The 12,254-nt window shown below is 48.7% G+C and overlaps 1 protein-coding gene across 1 annotated transcript; it reads left to right on the top strand.

The window, feature by feature from the left end:
• Positions 1–77: 77 nt before the first annotated feature.
• Positions 78–12,132, top strand: COQ9 (coenzyme Q9). The gene is made up of 9 exons (XM_086350807.1): positions 78–162; positions 2,145–2,313; positions 3,459–3,594; positions 6,670–6,812; positions 7,072–7,156; positions 8,565–8,669; positions 10,583–10,738; positions 11,075–11,128; positions 11,451–12,132. The coding sequence occupies exons 1-9, from the start codon at positions 87–89 to the stop codon at positions 11,484–11,486; spliced, it is 960 nt and encodes a 319-aa protein (XP_086206933.1). The 5' UTR covers positions 78–86; the 3' UTR covers positions 11,487–12,132.
• The last annotated feature ends 122 nt before the right edge of the window (positions 12,133–12,254 follow it).

Consider the following 12,254-nt stretch of genomic DNA (forward strand, 5'->3'; position numbering starts at 1 on the left):
AGGAAACTCCCGCTGCGCTGGGGCGGGCAGAAGTGGCCACTCAGCGCTGCCATTGCATCGCCGTAGGCGGCGTGCCCACTTCCAAGATGGCGGCGACGGTGGCGTTTTCTGGCGTCCTACGCCGGGCGGGCTGGAGGCTCCTTCAGCTGCGGTGCCTGCCCGGTGAGGGGGCGGCCGAGCCCGGGAGAGGGGAGGGAAGGGGTGGGGTGGTGGGAACCGACCTGGTCTGGGTGAGGGGCTGAAGAAGCCTCGGGGCGGCTCGAGGGCAAGGTGAGGTGAAGGGCATAACGGCTCGCGCCGGCGACCCGGGCTTGAAGTGGTCGCCTGGCTGGCTTCTGACCACGTTCTCGACCTGTGAGGAGCAAGAGCATCAGGGAAGGGCCTGTCATTCCCATTTCACGGAGTTGACGGAGCCTGAGAGGAGGGCTGTGGGCGCCCAAGATGACACAGCTCGTCTGTTACAGACTGGCACACTTGCCCAAGTCTCTTGACTCTGATCTCAAATCCCTGGGCCCTGATCATAGGAAACAGCCATAGAGAGCCCCTCGTCTATTAATACTTTTTCCTAAGGCAGTCATTTCCCCACCACTTCAGTAATTCTTCAGTATCTACGTATCACCTTTGCCTCCATATAGTCAATAGTTTTGTTTATACGTCTGATTTTATAAAAATATTGACCTTTATATCACTACCATAAATGGAAAACAAATGTCACCTCCCATAAGTAAATTATGTATTAACATATATAAGTATATAACTGATGAAATAATGTTCTTTTGTATCTCCTGTAGTCCACCTGAAATCTGGACTGCAGTGGTTCTGCAATATTGCTTTGGGATCTCCCAGACCCTTTTCAAAGTTTTATGAATATTTGCTCCATTTTTTTCTGTGCATATACTAAAATAATTGATATTTTCACCTGTCGCATGCTGTGTTTCTTTTAAAAATCATTGTTTTCTGAGTTGGTCCATAGATTTTTTTTTCTTTAATGAGTGCTGTTTTATACATAACTCCAACCTATATTCAGTAGAAGTACAAATAATGCCTGTGACCAGAAAATCTCCTAGATATTTACCCAACAGAAATGAAGGCATATGTCCGCAACAAGATTTGAACAAGTACATTCATAACACGTTTATTTATAATAGCCAACACTGAAACAGCCCAACGGAATAGTGTTTCTTAATGGAATACTACTGAGCAGTAAAAAAGTAACAACCTACTGATCTACACAAAAATATGAATCAATCTAAAAGATATTCTGGGCAAAAAAAAAGTCTTACACATATACAGAACCTACAGTGGGATTCTGTATAGATGAAATTCTCGGACAGGCAAGACTAGAGTGAAAAATTTTAAACAGGTGAATATATATGTCACCTCAATAAAAGAAAAGTAAAAATTTTAACTCTAGTTAAGGATGTGTGTGCTGAAATGTTTAGAAATAAAGAATACTGAAGTTTGCAACAAATGCATCAAGAAATAGATTAATGTAGGAAGAGTAATGGATAGCCGTGTAGAACTTAGGTAGTGGATATACAGGCATTCATGCCACAGTTCTTTCCACTTGTCTGTGTGTTTGAATTTTTTTGTATAAATGCTCGGAAAGAAAACCGTAGTATTAGCCTTTCCTTAGTGAACACAGTACTGTACCTTTTAAAAGCCCTTGCCTGAAGTAAATGGGGCTGTTGCAGTATTGCAGATGAGAAAACAGACACCCAATAAACACTAGGGAGTCGGTACTCAGATCTAATTTCTAGTCCAGTGCTCTTGCTATGATATATAAGTATGTAACATTTTTAAGTCACTTTCATTTTTTGTTTGAGCCTCACAGCATTCTCATTGAGTAAATAGAGATTATTGCTCTTAATTTGCATATTTTAAAGTCATGCTCTTTGTCCATTAACCTAACAAATGATGGAAACATGCCTAGAAGACAGGTGTTCTCCTGGTTTATACTTTTGCCACCACATGGGAACCCATGTCAGAAGGTTCCCAGTTTACTTAAGATTTGTGTCGAGGATCCAGCACTTGGTTCTGGCTTTCCTCTGCTTTTCTTCCATCCCTCCTACCACTCTGGGTCTCAAAGGGTCTGCTTTTGAGTCAAGAGTGTCCTTGACTGATCAGCTCAGTTTCTGTTTCAGTGCCCCGCTGCCGACCAGCCCTGGCCCCACGTGCCTTCCGTGCTTCAGCTATGCAGCTAAGGTCTTTGGATCAGCAGAAGAATCAACCCCCGCCCTCTTCTTCTCAGCAACAGTCTGAGGCGCAGGGCGCAGAGGAACCCAATCCAGAGGCTCTGCGTTCACCCCCCAGGTAGGCATCAGAACACCTGCCCACCCATTTTGTCCACTTTAAGTGCCTGGGTGAATCTGTGCTTCTCCTTTCTTTCTGCTCTCCACCCTCTTCACACCTTTCATCATTTTCAAAACTATCTTTGGAAAGAACTTGTTTGTTTATTTTATGAAAATGGTGCCTATACATTCTAAAATGTTCTGAACAATACAAAGACGTTCACAAAAATCAAACAAAAAAATTACCAGAAATCACAAACCAAGGAATAACTCTGCTAACGTTTTTGTGATTATCCTTTTAGATGTTTCTCTAAGCAATTCATATATAGCCCTATGTATATTATAAATGATTAATTACACTGTATACTATACCTGTTGTTCCAGAGCCTATTTTTTCACTCAGCAGGACATCTTTAATGTCTTTTCACAGATTGTATGATTTTAATTGTTGCATAATATTACAACAAATGGCAGTATCAAAATTTATTTGACCTTCTATTGATGGATATTTAGATTTCATTCACATCATGAAAAATGGTGTGATCAAGTGTGTGATTTTATTAGCAGTGGGAGCACGGAGTCAAAGGTTACGCACCTTATGAATTTTGTTCACACCTGTGGGGCCAAATTGCCTGGCAGAAAGGAGATAATAATTTCCGTCTCCATTAGATACGTTCTGTCTACTTAATCCTGCCCCTGAGAAGCTCCTCCGGCTCTGAAATGAGAGTCCCCAGTCAGTTTTCCGGTTTCGCACTGAATGTCCTTTTCATTTCAGTTCAGAGGGTCTTCTTTGTGCCAGGCCCTGTGAGTAATGTCACCATTGTCCCTGTCCTCATGGATTACAGTTTGGTGCAAATCTAGATAAAGAAACGGTGCCATGAGGCTATAGACTGGGATATCCAGGGTGCTGCGAGAGCGTGTCCCTTCCTATCGCGTGACCTCCTTGCTCACTGGTTCCTTTCTCTCGGTGACTCTCTGGGAGGTGAAGGATGATGTGATTTTTGCTCTGTCGGCGTTCACATACTGATACTGACAGGTAAGTAAATGTCCTCCCAACACACGCTGAGAGGAAGCACAGCGCCTGTGGTTTCTGGCCAGGCACATTTTGCATCGCTCGGCAGGAGGCGGTGAGAGGAGGAGTGAGAACTCTCCCCCTGTCTGTCTCAGGTACACCGACCAGGGCGGGGAGGAGGAGGAGGACTATGAGAGTGAGGAGCAGCTGCAGCACCGCATCCTGACAGCAGCCCTGGAGTTTGTGCCCACCCATGGGTGGACGGCAGAGGCCATTGCAGAAGGAGCCCAGGTGTGTATGGGTGTGGGCAGGGAGGCCTGACCGGGTCAGCCAGGAGGGAGTCATACCGGCCAGAGAAGAGGGCCTCACACTTTCTTCCAGCCCAGCTCAGAGTCCCGGAACCCCTCACGCTATCAGATATTCTGGTTTTGCTTGTTTTTCCTCTGTGGAGTAGAAATGGCTTTATTTTTAGATTATTTTTTAATATAAAAAGAATATACCATGCATTTGAATCTTGAGAGTTAGGTTTTAAAGGCAGATCATAAGTAGTGTGATGGAAGAGATCTGAGCTGAGTGAGGCTGGGGAAGGGTCAGTTGAGGCCAAATCAGACAAGATCCAAAGGTCGCGTTGAAGAGTTACAATGTCTTTTGTCCTAAGAATAATTGGAGATATGTCCCTAGTCGTGTTCGACTCTTTGCGACCCCATACACTGTAGCCACCAGGCTTTTCTGTCCCTGGAATTTTCTAGGCAAGAATTCTGGAGTGGGTTGCCATTTCCTGCTCCAGGGGCTCTTCCCAACACCGAGATCAAACCTGCATCTCCCGCATTGGCAGGTGGATTATTTTCCACTAGCCCCACCTGGAGATACAGAAGATATGGGATTAAATTTGACATTTCAGAAACCATCATTTTGGCTGCTGGATGAAAGAAGTATTAGAGGCAGAGCGAGTCACTGGAGCCTGCTGCCAGTCATGCAGGAGAGAGGAGGGCTTTCTGACCTAGAACAGTGCAGTAAACATGGAGACGGGTGGTAGAATGACATAGGAGGGAGTGACAGAGTTGCCTGTCAGTTTGCATGTGTGGGTACGTGGCGGTGCCATTTTCTAAGATTAGGGCCCCTGAAGAGGTCCAAGTTTGGGGACGGATCATGGGTACAGTCCTGAGCTTTGTTGTGTCTGAGGGATCTTTGGGTCAGCCATTGGGAAACCTCGAGCATACAGGCCTGAAACTGGAGGAGCTGCCTGGACTAGAGTATATGTATGTGATCGTTAAACCAGGGACGTGAGTGAGATTGCCTCGGGTGGCACGAGTGTGAGTGTGCCAGGAGTGTCATGTGAAAAGAGAGAGGAGTCTAGGTTCTCGGGGACCACTGACATTGAAGGGTGGGTGAAGCAGGGTGGGGTGGCAAAGGAGACTGAGGTGGAAGAGCCTGCTCTGGAGGCCAAGCAGCAACATGTGGGCGGAGCTACTAGACATCGGTGACTGCAGTAGCAGCCATCGGAGGGGAGTACAGGTCAGCAGTAACGGGGTGGGTTGAGGAGTGAGTGGAGGGTAAGGAAATGGAGAGGCGTGTGGCAGGGACGGGTAGAGGGGAGCTGGTGTACGAGCTAGTGTACGAGCTAGTGTATGAGCTAGTGTACGAGCGGGGGAAGTGGGATGGAAGTTGGAGCCGGATGATGCAGAAACACGGGTGATGGTAAAGATACAGGAGAAATGGCAAAATTACAAATGTGAGGTTCCTTGAAGGCAAGACTTATGAAGTCCAGAAAACAGGTGGAAAGACTGGCCTTCGATGTATTAGAGGCAAAGCTGGAGAAGACAGCTGCAGATTTCGTTTTAGAAGAATCTTCTGGGTTCCCAGGGAATCGCTTCTGTTTTCTCTGAAGTAGGCGTGGTTGTCTCATGAACCTGAAGTTAGGAAAAAGTGGTAAGAGACAAAGATTTGGAGGTGGCAGGGAAGGTTTGAGAGAATCATTAGAGAAAGATGTAGCACCTGTAGAGAACAGAAATGTAACAGGATTGTTTGGGAAAATCTGAGTCAACTGATTATTCTATGGTTACCTGGCTTTTTTTCGCCCCACTCTGCATATCTCTGTTCATACGGCTGCATAATACCTGTTGTATTTACTTGAACTCAATTGATAAACATTTGGGTTGTTTCTGATTTTTTTTTAGTATTATAAACCTATGTGTATGACATAATTAAGTACATTTCTGGTTGGTTTCTTCAGGACAGATTCTGAGAAGCGGAGTTGGTCTTTCAGGGAGTGCGTCAATCAGAAGAAATCACTCGAATAGAGAGAATTTAACACGAAGCATTGTTAACTAGATGTGACATTGGTAACCAGGTAGCCGAAAGGATAAAGAGAACATTAAGGTATCCTCAAGGTAGCACCTACAGAGAGTAGCTCTCATCCTGTTCTCCTGCACTGGCAGGCAGATTCTTTACCATTGTGCCACCAAGGAAGCCCAAAAAGGCTGGGTACCTCCGCCAGAAGAGAATTCCTTCCCGACTCCCAATGGTGGGGATTTTTTAAGTCTTTTTGTTTCTTTCTGTCCTCCGTCCCTGCTGTCATCAGGGTTCTTCCGACTGTAGCTTCTCAGTGACTGTTGTTTAACAGGAGTAGTAAAAGGCCTCTGTGGCTTTGTTAAATAACTCCTTGACAACTCAGTGAGAAAAGTTTGTGGGTTTTTGTTTTTGTTTTTTTTTTTAATAACTGAGAGACCTACTTTCCAAGAGATTTAGGTTAAGTGAGCTAGAAAGACAGTGCTTTTTCCAAGGCCCTTTTCACAACAGTTAAAATTCTAGGTTACAAGTGTTAGAACTCAACTCTGAACTGGCTCAAGCAAGACAGAGTGTTTCAGCTCATTTAATAACAGAAAAGTCTGAAAGTGGCTCTGGCTCAGCGTTCTTATCTTGTGCTGCTGGGAGCTGTCTCCATGGCGTATATGCTTTGCTTTCCCCTCCGTGAGCTTCATTCTCAGCAGGGGCTTCCCATGAGTTGAGAGAGTCAGCAACCCCAGAGGAGAGAGAGTCCCTCTTCCCTGTCGGTACTAGCGGAATTCCAGAGGCAGCCTCATAGGACTAGATTTGGTCACGTGCATGTCCCAGAACTAGGCGCTGTGAACTCCACACGTGCCGGCCTGGATCCCCTACTTTGCATCACACCCGGGGGCCTGATGGAGTGTGGAGGGACGAGTGCTCAGCTTCTCCCAGATCACATGGACCAAGAATGAGGAGTGGAGGTGTCGCACTGAAAGCCAAGCTTCTGGTGCCAGGAGAAGAGGTGCTAGTGATGAACAGGCAGCCAGTGACCACTGCACCTGCCCGCCACTTCCCTGTTTTCCCCCTCCCCCTCTGTAGTCCCTGGGTCTCTCCAGTGCAGCCGCCAGCATGTTTGGGGATGACGGCAGTGAGCTGATCCTGCATTTCGTGACCCAGTGCAATGCTCGGCTCACCCATGTCCTGGAGGAGGAGCAGAAGCTGGTACAGCTGGGCCAGGCAGAGTAAGTCCCACAGCATCATTGCTCGGGGTAGCAGCTAAGGATGGGAGGACTTGGACCCCACCAGCTGTCCCGAGGAGGCCAGTCCAAGCAGAGCCTGCAGGGTAGCGCTGAGCACCCCAGCTGCTCCAATGGGACAGAAATGTAGCTGCCTGTCTTGTTCTAGCTGGTGGACCCCTCCGTGCTAGAACCGAGTAGACAGGGTAGCACTGAGCCCCTGCCTTCGACCCAGAGACACTCTGTTTTCTTTTCTCTCTTCCAGGAAGAAGAAAACAGACAAGTTCTTGAGGGATGCTGTGGAAACCAGACTGAGAATGTTGATCCCGTACATTCAGCATTGGCCCCGGGTACATGGTCCACCCACATCCAGGCCCCAGGGTGACAGTGTGTTCATGTTTATGATTCTTAGCACCTTCACGCGGAAGGTCTGGCACAATGTTCAGAAGTTAGCTTGCTGGTCTCCGCAGACCCAGGGGTGCGAGGTGCACTGGTACAGTAGGTGTCAGATTGAGAGCCAAAGAGAGGGCCTTCTGAGCCGCCTGTATCTCAGTTCCTGGAGATGTGAGCGGCCTGGTCCTAGATCACGTCCTGGTGGGCTGCTAGTGGCCCGAGTATGTCACTGGGTTTTTGGTGAGGAGGGCTCCATGAAGGAGATGAGAAAAGTCAGAAGATTTTACTGACCATCATCATTAACAGCCCTTTCGCATTCTAGATCTCAGGGGAGTGGGGCTTCTTTTCAGTTTGTCAGTGTGACACTTAGAGAATTGGAGTGTTCATTCCAAGGGCTTTCCCCAACTTTTCTAAAGCTCCATTTTTCCTCCTCTTTTCAAAGTGTGTCACAATGTGGGCCATTCTCGGTTAAGAAAGTCAATATATATCAGAACTGAGAGAACCCACAGATCAACTGGTGTCCGCTGCCCAGCTGGGAGATGGTTGGGCATTTAATTTCAGCTGTGCGCCAGGTGTGAGAGAGTTCAGCCCAGAGTCAAGGCCCACCCCCTGCCCATGCTCGCATGCTCAATTTTGTGGACTTACTCACTCCACCTTGCATTTAAAGCCACACAAGTGCATGAAGTAGGCTCTGGTTGCCTTCTTATTAAGCGTGTTTCCTCCTGGGCTATTTCAAGATAACTTTCCAGCCAATTGGGGACGTCTCTCAAGGCCACAGCCAGTGGGTTTCAGAGTTGGTAAAGTGACAACCCTCGGACTGTCCAGTGTTGATACCTGCTAATGGAGGCATCTCTGGGTTGTGCCACTGCTTATAGGAAAGGATTTTGAGGTCTCAGGTAACAGAAATCAGTTTGAGTTAGAGAAAAAAAAAACTGGAAGGAGTTTATCATGAGCTACGGCAGGGCATCAAGGGCAGGAATGCTGCTGCGCTCCGGGATGGCCTAGAATCGGGGCTTAGAAACCTCCCCCAGACTCCCCTCCTATCCCTGCCTCTTTCTCCATGTTACAGAATGGGGGTGCCCTCCTCCATCCTTACTCAAAGATACCAGGCTAGACCTGGCTGTCTGCATTCCCAAGTTCACATGCCAGGGATTGAGGATCTGGTTGAGCAGCAGAGGGTACTCTGCCCCGGCTCCCATAAGCCACAGTTGGGAGGGAGCCTTAGACGCCAGGAGCTCACAGCTGTGGGTGGAGATGGTGCGTCTCAGAAGGAGGGCTGGGTGGGCCCCTTACTACCTCTACCGAACAGTGAGGCGCTGTCATTACCGGTGTGCAAGTACCCCTTCCTGTGTCGTCTCTCCCCAGGCCCTCAGCATCCTCATGCTCCCTCACAACATCCCACCCAGCCTGAACCTGCTGACCAGCATGGTGGATGACATGTGGCATTACGCTGGGGACCAGTCCACTGACGTGAGTGTTCTCCTCAGGCCCGCAGGGGGTGGGGACGGCTGGGTTAAGCATTTTCTCCAGAAGTTTGTGAAATTTCTTTGATCACACATCCCTTCAGGAGGACTCCAGAGTCATTCCCATCTTAGGAAGGAGAGTTTAACGTATGAGGAGGGTCCCTCAACAAGCCACAGTAGCCTCTAGGTCCTCTTCATTCAGGGACCAGTGCTATATCCACACATCAGTGCTCCTTCCCCCCAGAGTGTGACACACGGCATCAGAGGGCTGACTGGGCTACCGTTTTATAACCATTTTCCCCTCAGTCTCCTAAAATTTAGATTCTGTGGCAGACTTCCTCCATGTATGTCTTTTATGAGACTGATTTTTTTAAAAAAAGGATGCCCGTAGAGACATCCTCTAAGACTTTTTTTTTTAAGACATTGCTTTAAAAAGAAACTCCCTCCCTACAGCCCATCTTGGCCTGCTTTGCTCAGAGATCAATAAGCCTCTAAACAGGAAGCCGGAAAGAATCTGACTTATTAATACTATCATATTTCTGGTAGAAAATTAAAAATGTATATACACATGTATATATCTACACTTTCATAAAAGAAATTAATATGCGATGGTACTTGGTGGGATCCAGGATGGAAGGCAGAGAGATGCTTCCACCACAGTTCTAACAAAGTGCTTTAATAAACTTCCCTCATACGGGAATATACCACCAACAGAGATGGTTGGAAAATGAAATTAGAAAGCCCAGAAATCAGGGAGGTAAAACAGGAAGCAGCAAAGCTAGTGCTCTGAAGAGTGATTGGCCAGGATAGCCACAGCCAGAAGTTGCTGAAGGACTTGAACTCTCAGCTCCTCCCAGGTGTTCCAGTCTGTCCCTGACGCTGCCTCAAGCCCTCACATCACTGATGGATGACACAAGGTTTGGTCACAACTGCCTGATCACAGAGCCTCCCTGGAACTTAGACCCCATGGACTATAGCCCGCCAGGGTCCTCTGTCCATGGAATTCTCTAGGCAAGAATACTGGAGTGGATAGCCATTCCTTTCTGCAGGGAATCTTCCCTAACCAGGGATCAAATCTGGGTCTCCTGCATTGCAGGCAGATTGTTCACCATCTGAGCCACCAGGGAAGCCTGAAAATTATATGAGATCTTTGTGACCCTGTGGACTGTAGCCCTCCAGGCTCCTTGTGTCCACAGAATTCTCCAGGCAAGAATACTGAAGTGGATAGCCATACCCTTCTCCAGGGGATCTTCCCAACCTAAGAATTGAACCTGGGTCGCCTGTACTGCAAGCAGGTTCTTTACTATCTGAGCCACCAGGGAAATACCTAGATGTCCAGAGACGTGGGCTTTTCACTGGTGGGTTCAAAACAGCAGATGTAGCAAAATCATGCTGCTGCTGCTAAGTCACTTCAGTTGTGTCCGACTCTGCGACGCCAGAGACGGCAGCCCACGAGACCCCCCTGTCCCTGGGATTCTCCAGGCAAGAACACTGGAGTAGGTTGCCATTTCCTTCTCCAATACATGAAAGTGAAAAGAGAAAGTGAAGTCGCTCAGTCGTGTCCGACTCTTAGCGACCCCATGGACTGCAGCCTACCAGGCTCCTCTGTCCATGGGATGGCAAAATCATATGGGATGCTTAATAAACATCCAGATCCTGGCACTTAACTTCGGACCTGCTGACTCTGGGCTCTAAGAGGTTGGGCCCAGGAGCCTGCATTTTCAATCTCCCAGGTGATTCTGACACCCAGCCTAGTTTGGGAACAGCCACATTGTCCAGAGGGCCACGTGTATCCGTGAAGGAAAGGGGAAATTAGGAGGGAGCCCAGGAGTGCCAGGGGCTTTGGGTAGGAATCACTCAGACTTGCCCCAGCCTGCAGCAGCAGTGGTGACCTATCCCCCTGGATGGGTTTCTTTGCAGTTTAACTGGTATACCCGCCGAGCAGTGTTGGCTGGCATCTACAATACCACTGAGCTGGTGATGATGCAGGACTCCTCCCCAGACTTCGAGGACACCTGGCGCTTTCTGGAAAACCGAATCAGTGATGCAATGAACATGGGCCACACTGCCAAGCAGGTAGCTCGGGGCTCGGCATCTGGGAAGCCGCCTGACTAAGCGCTCTGTCCTCTTGGGCCAAACTCGTCACCTGTCTGTTCTCTTGCTCTCCTTGGGCCTCAGTTGACAGTCCCCGGGGCCTTCACAGGGAGCCTGACTGGTTCTTCCTCACCCCAGCCCTTCCCTTAGAGCCACATGTGGTCCCTTTGTTACTGTGTTATCTGTAGACTCTTCTTCCAGGACACAGGCCCTCTTGATTCTACCTGTTGGGGCTAGTAAGCCTACTGATCAGACCTCCCTGTCTCACGTCTGGGCAGTGATGGGGGCCTGAGAGAACCTAACTCTGACTCCTTCTAGGTCAAGTCCACCGGAGAGGCCCTGGTGCAAGGACTCATGGGCGCAGCAGTGACGGTGAGTACCGCCCGTCTTGTCCCTGCCCAGCTGGCTCCAGTCCCATGATCCTCACGCATGTCACTCATCCCAAGTAGTTTTGTAGCCTTAAATTGGGGAAACTAATCTTACGACTGGCAGTGGTTCAGTCCCAATCTCTAGATCCCAAATATCTCACCTCTGTTTGTTACTGGCATGAAGACATTATTTATGCCTGGGACCCTGGTACATCAGATCTCTGCATCATAGCCACACAGGCTGCCTCGGAAATCTCAGTCTTTGCCATTGGAGTCCTGGGGGCAGGGCCAGGTCTCATCATTCTCTGTTTCCATCCTGTTGTCAGCTCAAGAACCTGACAGGTCTAAACCAGCGCCGGTGAGCAAGAAGGGCTGTAAGCTAGAGTACCCGGAAGAAAACCCACGGATGTATCCAAAGGGCTTTGAAACATACAAGGTGCCATCCATGGAACAGGGTGTCACCGAGAAAGCGCCAAAGGACTCTGCAACACTACCACAGCCACCTGGAAACCACAGGGCACTGGACAGCACAGGTGTAGCCCAGAGTTGGGCCACTTCTTCAGTTCCTAATGCCAGGCCAGGCCTCCTGATGCCTTTTGGCACCATAGCTGTGGGACTGAAAAATGCGGCACTCAATCAAGCATTCAGATCATGGAAACCCAACACATCCCTATTGTGGTCTCTCAGGCACTTTGACCATGTCTTAACCTGCCTCTGGGGCTCCCAAGTCAAGAGTCCGGATCTGAGGCCACCCCCGGTGGCAGCTCCCCCACAGCACAGCACAGGCCTGTGGGTTCCATGCTGCCCTTTCATGCTCCAGTGTCCTGAGTCATTGCACCGGGAAACCCCGCGGGCAGGCTGCCTCACCTGAGACAGGTGCCTGCCGGTGCTCAGCCTGGCCAGAGGTGTGGTCCCAGGCCCTGTGTCATGTTAAAACAGCACTCACTGCAGGGTTATTAGTGAACTTAGAGTCTGTAAAATATTATAATAAATATCTTTGAAGCAGTTTCCTGTTGTGTAGGGAATTTCCATACAGATCATGGCAGCTGTCCAACACCCCAGAAGCAGAGAGCCGGGTTTTGGAGAAGGCTTGCAACTGGCAGTCAGGAGACCTGAGTTAGGGTCCCGGT

This window comes from Bos grunniens, chromosome 18 (assembly GCF_055505025.1).
Source record: "Bos grunniens cultivar Pamir isolate PY7600 chromosome 18, Bosgru_T2T1.0, whole genome shotgun sequence".
Classification (NCBI taxonomy): Eukaryota; Metazoa; Chordata; class Mammalia; order Artiodactyla; family Bovidae; genus Bos; species Bos grunniens.